Here is a 10514-nt window from a genome sequence, read left to right as displayed (position 1 = left end):
AGGAATAGACGTGCTTTGAAAGTAAGCATCATTTTGTCTCTCTTGGTAAAAGAAACGCTACTACTAGACATGGACAAGTTGTGGACAAAGTAAAAATTGTAACTCCACGTACGGTACAACAAGTTTCTGCTTTCTGAAAAATAAACAGTGTGCAAATCAACACCGTGCGCTGTACATGACTGCTGTACCAGTAGCCCTGCTCGAACAGATTTGCCAGCCATTTATCTAGAAGGAACTTCGATCTTCGCACCTTGAGCACATCGAAGACAATCTGGACGACTTGCCTGGCCGATGTATTCCCCGGCCTAACTTCTAGGTCCAGCACGCCATAATGATATACTTTTCTTGTGGTCCAGTACTCCAGCAGCTTTGCCCGTCCGTTAGTGCTGTTCACGTCGGTCATAACTTCCATGTATTTCCTGAAGCGAAGCGAGTAAACATCCATATGTGAATTATTCTGGCGTTCTTGTCATGGTGCGAGTATTTGTATTTGCGATATTGTCTCGCGGCACTGACGCTTTCCAAATTAAGCACTGTCAAATGTCAGTCAATCATCAAGAACTTCTTACAGGGCAAATGTGGACCCAGATAATCAAGCGAAACTGAAAGCACGATGAGGAGGGCTGACGTCGTTCGCCGAAACAGGATCTATGAATCAAGCTGTGCACCACTACTCGCTAGCTGCACGCCGTCTCATTAGACAACATTATTTCGCTGTAGAACCAGTGACAACATTCAGAAAACTTGGCATACATGCAAGTAGGTCATTATCATCATCATCATCAGCCTATATTTATGTGCACTGCAGGACGACGGCCTCTCCCTGCGATCTCCAGTTACCCCTGTCTTGCGCTAGCCGATTCCAACTTGCGCCTGCAAATTCCCTAACTTCATCAGCCCAACTAGTTTTCTGCCGTCCTAGACTGCGTTGCCCTTCTCTTGGTATCCATTCTGTAACTGTAATGGTCCACCAGTTATCTATCCGACGCATTGCACGGCCTGCCCAGCTCCATTTTTTTCTCATAATGTCAACTAGAATATCGGCTATCTCCGTTTGCTCTCTGATCCCACACCTCTCTCTTCCTGTCTCTTAACGTTAGGCCTAACATTTCTCGTTCCATCGCTCTTTGTGTGGTCCTTAAGTAGGTAATTCCACGCCAATTGTTCCAGGTGTGTGGCTAGAACCATCTCAGACGTTATTGTGAAAAATATGGCTATTTCCTACTTTGGTCAGAGTAAATTTCCACTGTATTCTTACAAAACAAATTTTGCTTCTAACGTTACGCGTTTGCAAAATTTACTGAAGTACGTCAAGCTTGGTTCTGCAAGAAAATGTATCCTAAAGGTATTTTAGTATACACAGACTCTTGAACCAACAATCGTTTGTGTTCACAATGCAGTAGTGCTTATTACACATTTCCTTCGAAAAAGTTCTTTAGGAAACGAATAATTTGGACAGAAATATAGCTGATTGACCATTTTCACTGGCAAGCCTACTTTTCACTTGTTCATTGTGAGTATTTTACTTGACAGTTCTATAGCTGTAGCGCAGAGTAAAATTCTCGTGTGCGCTTATAATATTATGACAGAGGAGGAGGAATAAACTTTATTTAGAGAAATGAGCAGACGCTAAAATCGTCCGAGCTGGGCGGCGTCCCTAGTCCAGGATGCCGTGGGCCTGAGACGATAGCTTGGCCCTGCTCACCAGGCGATGCTGGTCTTCAGGGCTCGGGCTTGTCAGCTGGGCCTCCCACTGCTCGACGATTGGTCCGGTGATGGGTGGTGTCGATGGGTTTTGTTGACATTCCCATATCATGTGGCAGAGGGTATTGGGCGCAGAGCAGAAGGCGCATTTGTGAGTATAGCTCGTAGGATACATAGCAGGGTGCCGTGCGGGAATGTGCCGGTCTGTAGTTTGCGGAAGATCACTGCCTCTTCTCTTGTATGACAGACATACTAAAATTTCCTCTTCCATTGCACATTTTTGCACTCAGTTGATTTTGCAGGCAAAAATATGACACAAGGAACGTTAGTTAGCACTGCTATTTGTGTTTCCTTTCCTTCGTTATATCATTTTGATCTTTGTTTTACGGGAGATATAAATTTTTGAATATAGCCTTTGGAAGACACTTGGCATAGTAACGTAACATGACTCCACCGCATAGCCCAGTGGCGGTCGTGTTTCAGGCAGTCGGCAAGTGCACTGCAGGACTATACCACGAATTCTCTTTGTACCATATGCCTCGACTGTGTTGCGCAGCCCGAGAAGCTACTACAAATGTTGCCTCTACGTTGTCTTCACGGTGCGGTGGCTGCCGGGCATGTTCAAGATATCATGCTTGCACTTAAGCTTATCGCTACCCTTCCAATTAGGGCAACTAGAAAGCTTGTGGAATTTATATTGACATGCACTTTATTTGCTGGACTCATCATTTTCAAAGACGCAAGATAAAGTGCATTACTAAATTTCTTTTAATCCGTACAATATATTTGCGCGAGAGAAGCATTAGTGTAAAGTGTGGCTCGAAGACAGTCAAGGAAATAAATGCTTTGAAAAAAAAATTATAGTAATTTTATCCGGGATAAAATAGTCGCTTTGGTAGATTTTTGCCATAATTTGGAGCTCTTACTTTAGTTTTTCCGACCGAGATTGCCAATAAGTATTACTACATTTTGAAGAGAAACCATTGTAGATAGATAGATAGATAGATAGATAGATAGATAGATAGATAGATAGATAGATAGATAGATAGATAGATAGATAGATAGATAGATAGATAGATAGATAGATAGATAGATAGATAGATAGATAGATAGATAGATAGATACAAAGTGGCTCAAATTGGCTAAGAATGCTAACCACGTTGAAACGGTCATCAAAAAAATGCTAAACAATCTACGCATCTCAGTAGACCTTCGTTACATTTTCACTGCACAGATCCATAATTGGAACATTTGAGTCAGCTTTCACGTAGTACAAACAGCCACCTTTGAGGCACGTGGATGCCGAAGGAAGTGGCGGTTGAGCTAGCCGATTTACTCAGCATAAGCTGAACATCGCGTTGGGCGTCGTCCAGGAAGGTGTCATGTTCCAAGGCGTAGAATGGTATGAACGCGTAGTCACACAGGCCGTCAGGTTCGACGTAGGAGTAGCCGCCCCTGTGGTTAATGCCCAAAATGCAGAACAGCGGTTGTAGACCCATGGGCTTCACTGCAGACGAAACAAACCACGGAGGGCGCCGCATTATTCACAGCATATGTGCTGCGTATACAGGCGTTGGCACCATTCTATAGCGCCTTGACGCTGTATTCAAACGGCAACAAAAATTGCTGCATTCGGAAGCTCTAAGCTTCAAGATAAAATTCTTGCCAGTGGGGACACGAATGGACGATAAACCAAGCACTTTGTGACTATTAATTAAACTCGGCAGTCCAGTCACTGTACTGTTAAGCTATCTGCGTTAGAAGTAGACTGCTATTGCGCTTCTAATAATGGTCGCAGGGGGAAGAGATTTTTAAAATGAGCATAATTGCATTGCTCGAAATGGATTTTTCGGTTGCCACGAAGCGGAATGAATCGAGAGCAAAAGCCTGGTGACATCATAGTTCCCCCTCTCATCTGCTCTCAATAAAAATGGCATAATCAATTTGTAATTTTAGAGCAATCTTAAAATGGTACAAAAATTGTGCTTACTGTTTTATTACAAGGATAGGTTGGTCCTGCAGCGCTAATTGAGCTATATGTTATCACAAATTGAACCAACTCTTGATCTAAGTAGAGCTTAGTTGTGGCTGTATGATATGGCTTTTGTAGCATTATCAGAGCACATCGAAACGAGAAGTCCAACAAGCCGCATTTTTTTAAACTGTTGCCTCTCACCAACTTGATTTGCAAAACTTGTTGTTGGATCGCAAAATGCCAAAATCACGATAAAATTTCGCTGTCGTTAAGAAAGTCAGCCACTTCTTTCCTACGTAGGCAATTGTCCAATGATTAGTACGTAGCATAAAATTTAGAGAATTTTTCGAAGTTAAAATTGGAGCTAAAATAATGGTAATATATTTTTTCACGAGGAAGCAAGTAATGCTTGGTTCGTTTCGTTTTCCATTGCCACTTCCACCAAGTTTTATCTCATCATCGAGTTGCGCGCGCTGGTGTGGCTCAAAAAAAGAATGACCCAGAATGAACGTTTCATGAACAGTGTTTATTCTTGTATTTCTATTGGCCCGTAATACATAAATGACACATTTTGTCACGACACATCAGTACTATATTAAAATCACGCAGTGAATTAAAAACTATTGTTCGTGTTGCTTAAAGTCGTGCATTACTAAAGAAGCTCTAGGAATTTAGCAGACCGTTGACATTTGTCTTTCTGCTCTATCCAAAAGCCGGTGGGAGACAGCTGTCAGCGAATGAGGCAATGCCAGTTACAAGTAGGCTCCGACAAGTGGTCTACTCAATGAATTTTTGTTGCTTGTTAATACACTGAACTCTGCCCTTTCTGTGAAGGAACCTACACAAAGAATAGGTGCATGAACGCCGCCTAAATGTGTTGTCTCTTTATAAATAGGCCAGTTTTCAAATAATATAGCAGAAAACTGAACATTACTGTACATTTATTTACCATTACCAAAGCTCAGATTGGTGAACATGAAACAATATTCGTCATAGTTACGTGCTCATTGCGATTAGGAAAGGAAACAGTAATTCTGTATTCTAACAGCAATACTGTGCTTGCAATGTTGCAACATGTCCGAACCTGAGTCACAGCATTTGATACCAAGTTCTGGTTATGAGCAATCCTGCCAAAAAAAAAATGTGGTTGATCCCTCTTATATAGGAATCGATATAGAACACGAAAGTGAAACGTGTCTTCACAGAAGTAGTGTAATGTTTATTGCACATTGATATATAATGTCTATTGGTGTTTTGTGGCTAAAGCGCCCTTAGGCGTTGATGCACCCACGCTGACGCCTGGTGGCACGTCTCCTCCATCACGACTACCAACGTCGATGACCATGAGCAACCGTCGTGCATATGGAAGCTGCACTACGCTGCACACGCTAGCACAACGCGAAAGACGAAGCACGTAACTGACACACTAATACAACGCGCAAGACAAAGCACGTAACTGAATCGTCACCGAGTCAAATCAGCGCGTACAGCGCGTCGTAATTGCAGCCTCCGCGATCAACTTCAGAAACATTTTCAGAGCTAATTGCGGAGGCCACGCTCCGCTGTGCTGAGTACGGTGAACGCCACCTAGGTGGCGTTGGTAGTGCTTCTTGATGCCAGCGTCCCTTCGAATGCTGGCATCGAGGCGTCGTAGTGCTGAGACCACCGAAGCGTTCACTGTCGGTGCGCGTTAAGGCCGGAATACATGGAGCGAATAACCGGCGTCCGAGCGAAGAACTTCGTCGGGCGGCGAACGTCCGACGGCCGGCGTCAAGAAATTTGCCGTCCGCAGCCGATCTGCCTGTCCAAACATTTTCGTCGGGCGAACGCCGCCGCCGGAAGCGTCTAGCGCGCAGCGGTGGACGACAGCCAATCAGGAGGCACTAGTTCCGGTCGCAATGCATGCTGGTGTTTCGCGCGCGCGCGCCTTTTCGCGTCGTCTGCAATCGCGTTGGTGTTGCCGTGTCTGCATGTCTCTGCACCGATTGAGTAGTTCCTAGTATGATCTCTCAGGAATCGCGTTGTATTTGTACATCCCATATCCGCTGATCTGCGAGGAAACAGACAAGCAGTGCAAGCTCTCTACAACAACTTTCAACAGAAATCTTCTGATCTCAGAGGCCACATGCTGTCGTCATGCCTATCTCCCGACTTCCCCGATAGATGGCGCTGGCATCGGATATTTCTTTCGCTAGGCTTAGACGCGTTCGAAACGAGAAGCGATCTCGAAAACTACTCAAGGTTATCCATAATGCTCTGTCGTCGAAGCGGCCTGAGACTAAGCGAAAGCCGTTTACGCAGTCATTTGCTTCCAACTAAGTGAATTCTACAAGGACAACGCCAAATTCAGTTCGAAGCGGGCGGCCGGGACCGCCGCCAACACGGCGGCCAACGCGCGGCGGCGTTCGCCGCATGTATTGCAACACAGCAAACATCCTGCGTCGTGTCGCCGCGTCGTTACTTGACGCGTGAAGTTCGTCGAGAAAGTTCGCTCCATGTATCCCGGGCTTTAGTGTCATAATGCAGTACTTCTCTTTTCTGCTCGTAGGCGGCGGCACCGCCCCGAGCAAGAGCGCGGGTACACGAAGGAGTGTTAGATATATAAAGCGCGTCTGTGTAGCTCTCTGCAAATGCGTTTGTGGCGCAATGGGTTAAACGCTCGGCGATCTATCGTCGCGGACCGAGAGGTCGTGGGTTCGATTTCCAAATTTTGCACGTTTGTGGAACTTTTTCTTCTGGTTTCTTTCTTTGTATTATGTTCTATGACGTATTTCCGTGACGGAAATACGTCAGTGAAGTCTTGGTGGACCCCGGCATAAAACACTTTCGTGTTAAAAGAAACGTCTAAGTCACAAGCAGGCATTCAAAAATTACCAGTATTGAACCTAAGCCTGCTGTTTCATATGGTATTGGCGCAGCGACTACGTAATTATTAATGATATGATAAATTTTATTTTATTATTGGAACTGTCTTACGCACAATATTTTGAGTTGCTGCAAGCTCAGCTTCGGCGTCGGCTAGCTGAATATATTATCATGAGTGAGGTAACCTGTGGTGAGAGCTATACAGAGACTCGCTGAAATTTAACATGACGGGCAAAAAGAGCCTGTGACATTGGTCTCTACCAAGTGCCAGCTCACAAACATAGCCATTAATATGGCGCCATGAGCTGGCACCTGGACACTCGTTTTTGTTATATCTTTTGGTGTTTTTTTTTTTTTGACAGCAGGTTTGCTTGTCTATGCTGGCGCCTATAAAATCTGCACTATCGCATGCATTACATCGGTTCTCAGCACAATGCATTCTCCACTGCATCAAACAGTTTAGCTGCCAGTAGTTAAAAAACATTATGCGTGGCTCTGCTATCGCAAACGCCAGAGACAAGCGGAGCTGTGGAAAGCCTTATAAAGTAGTGGCAAACTAGACAGTCTAATTTTGCTGGGCTTCCCCCATCTATGCTGCAGTCTCTGGTGTTCGCGATAGCAGAGAGACACGGATAATTTTAACGGCGAAGCTGTTTAAGCTAGCCGTAATTTGTGGTTTGTATAAAGAAATAAGCTTCCTTGCCGAGGCGGGATTCGAACCCTCGTACCCGCGGTCCCAAAGGCGAGCATCGTAACTACTAGGCTAGCCATACAGCCACGCTTACAGAACATGCATTTATGCGAACCATATGATTGCGTTCGAGCGTCGCCGTCTTCCTCCACAGCTGGCGTGTTCGCACGCTCGTGCTCTGCGAGGTGAGTAGTAAGTGGTTCGTGTGGAAAGGGAAAGGTTGACGCTATCTTCTGCAGCCCTTGAGGGAGCACGGCTCCGCGCCAGCGCGAGGTGAAGAAGAGATTTTGCGCGCTATGAGAGCGCGAAAGAAAGAGAGAGAGACGCATTCCAGGAGCGGGTCTGCTGGAATGCATTGTCGGAATTGCAACACGATGGAACGCGGTGGAACGCGGTGTCGGTGTTGCAAGCTACGCAATGCAATGCGCCATGACGGCCGTTAGCCCGATACACGCGAAAAGAAATGATCATCATCAGGAGTAAAAGGATGAAACCTTCGCGCGCACTTCCGGAAAATGCTGGGCTACGATCGCCGTGCTTCGCTGTTTAAGGTTGTGTGGCCGAGTGCAAGGTTAAGCGATTTTTTTATATGCCAGTGCAGAGGGAGAATGATATGATTAGCAATCTCTTGCTTCAGTCTTTCGGAAGCGACGAGTGTCCAGTTGTCTGGTCGAAACCTGCCGATCCGCCACCAGAGGCATCGGCTGCAGTCACGGACACCGGGCGCGTTCGGCGCGAATGCGGGAAAGCACAGTCGACGTCAGCAGGCTTTAGTCAGCAGCAGCTCTACGCGTCCCACTACCACCTGCCTTACCCCTCCTTTCCACCTCGCATCCGCTATGCTGCGCGATGCTATTTTTAGACTTCGCTTTCACTCTCTCTCAGCTCTTTCTCCCCCAGCTCGTCGAAGCAGTGGACGACGCAATGTTCATTACAGTGAGGCTCTAACAGCTCCGCTGTAAAATAAAATTGGCAGTGTCGCCTGAAGGTGAAGCACTAAAAGCAATACCACGGTGTATCGTGGCGCTCGAGTTCCTCGCTCTCTGTTTTACAAATACGTGGAGGCGATAGCACGGCATGACGCAGCACGCGAGACCACTTTTCCTTGGCAGCAGGAACAGCGCTCTGGCAGAAACGAGCCCAGTCGCAGCGCCGGTGCGACGAAGAAGCGTCACCTATGTCGTCCATAGGTGACGACATAGGTGACGTCCATAGGTGACGAGAAATGGTGCAGGAGAAGAGACTGAGCGAAAGCTCGCTGTGTTCTTCAGCGCGCAATGAAAGGTTTATATATATTTGGCTTGATGTATACTATACTTTTCTTTCAGACCAATGAATGCATCACGACGTGGTATGTACACAGCTTTCAGCAGGAATGCTAATGTGTGTGCGCTGTGGGGGGTCTTCCCCAACCCGTAGCGCGTGTAATCGCAGCTACGTAGGGTTCGGGCGAATAAGGCAACCAGCGAGTCAACTCAACAACGTTTATTGCTGTCAGCAATAAAACACACTTGTAGAGGGAAGTCCGCTCTGTATAACAACTAATAAAATAGGCTTGCCTCGTCGCGTGTGGTAGTCACGCGAACGAGGTCACTCACGGCTTTCAGCAGGTAAAATCCGTCCAGGCAGAAGGTCAAGCGAGGTCAGAGAGAGCGGGGGTCTCTCGGTCGCGCTCTTTTATGCCTTTTTGCCTTTCCGCGAGGGGAGTGTCCTCCTCGCCCGCCGGGTGCTTTCCCTCTTCCCGCGCGGCACGCGCGTCGCGAGAGGCGAGCGAGAACCGGGAGAGGGCAAAGTGCATTTCTCCCGTGTTCGCCCGGCTCCCGCAGCGCGCGGTGTGCGCGCGCGAGATGTCCACCTGGCTGCTGTCGCGGGCGCTCCGTGCGCCGGCGACAGGCGAGCGCCCGCGGGAGAAGGTGGCAGCGTGTGCTCCCCCACATCCTCCCCCCCTTAAGAAGGCCCTCGGACGCAAGAGAAGTGGACGCCTTTTATTCGGATATCATGGCCCACAATTCGGCCTCCATGTCCAGCGGTGCTGCGTCTTCGCTCGGCACCTCCGATGCCACCGCCTCTCCTCCGGCGTCGGCTGCAGCCGCTGCGGCCCCCACCGCCTCCGTATCCCCGGCACCCGCCGCCTCCGTATCCCCGTCCGTTGGGCCCTCCGGGGGCTCTGCGGTCGGCTGGCCCGCGGGTGGCTGCTCTTGGGGCGCTGCTCCAGCAGCGGCGCTTGGGTGGCCGGTCGCCACCTGGAGCAGCCACTCCGCGAACTCGGTCTCCCGGGCCGCTCGGGCCAGCATGGCCTGGGCTGCCCCGCTAGGCGGCCGCTGCTGCCGTCGCGGTGGGTTGGGCGAACCCCTCGTTCGTATCCGGTGCAGGGCCCCCCGGTCGTGGCTCTGGTGGACCCGCACGGCCCCACAGCCGCACAGCCTCGTACCCGCCGGCAGCGGCAGGCAGGCGCCCCTCGCCCTCCGGTCGACGTCCCGGACTGTCCGGCCTTGGAACAGCCGGAACAGCCGCTCCGGGGGCGTGCCGGTGCGAGCCCTCTCCTGCCGCCGCCAAGGCCGGTCGGATACGTAGGCCGCCGGCGGGTCCACGCCGTCTTGCGACGTCCACGTTGCCACGTCCCGGGTGCTGTGGCCCTGTCGGTTTGGGGTCCGCTCGCCGGGCTCCCGTGGGGCCGGCGACTGAGCCTCGGCGGCCGCAGAGGTCGGGCGGCGAGGCGAAGGGCCGTTGGGGAAGCGGCGTCGTGGTGTATGAGGGGGGGCCGGTCTTGCGGGCGTCCGGGGGGAGGCCTGGCGCTGGAACTGGGCAGGTCTTGCTGGCGTCCGAGGTGAGGCCGGACGCTGCCTCTGGTGGCGTGGGGACTCCCCGAAGGGAGGGCAGCCCGCCGAGTCGTCTCGGCGGCGCATGGGTTGGTCGTAATTCTCCATCTGTGCAGTAACGTCGGCACAGATAAGGTTAACACTCGCATTGCGCGTTGCGCGTGACGCCTTGTTATTTGCCAGAGACATCAAACGGGCCCGGGAGTGCCCGGTGGTCCCCGCCTGCTGCGCAAGTTGTAGCGCGGCTGCGGGCTTGTCGTTCGGTGTTGGCTGCTCTCTCTCGCCGATCGCGGTTGAGGGAGGGCCTGATCGTCATCCCACTGCTCATCACGCGGCACGTAGCGTTTCAGGTCGCATACGTGTACCGGTCCGCCGATCGGCTTTCCTTTCTTGTTCTCGAGCCGGTAAACAAGCGAGGAAACCTTCTCTCGCACTTTATACGGCCCGGTCCACTTCGGCG

The 10514-nt window shown here is 49.9% G+C and overlaps 1 protein-coding gene across 1 annotated transcript; it reads right to left on the bottom strand.

The window, feature by feature from the left end:
* Positions 1-9220: 9220 nt before the first annotated feature.
* On the bottom strand, positions 9221-10162 carry LOC119444961 (uncharacterized protein D806_0078-like). Its single transcript, XM_037709298.1, has one exon. The coding sequence runs from the start codon at positions 10160-10162 to the stop codon at positions 9221-9223; it is 942 nt and encodes a 313-aa protein (XP_037565226.1).
* Positions 10163-10514: the final 352 nt, after the last annotated feature.

The sequence above is a fragment of the Dermacentor silvarum genome, chromosome 3 (genome assembly GCF_013339745.2).
Source record: "Dermacentor silvarum isolate Dsil-2018 chromosome 3, BIME_Dsil_1.4, whole genome shotgun sequence".
In the NCBI taxonomy this organism is placed as follows: Eukaryota; Metazoa; Arthropoda; class Arachnida; order Ixodida; family Ixodidae; genus Dermacentor; species Dermacentor silvarum.
This window is presented reverse-complemented; position numbering and strand designations above follow the sequence as displayed.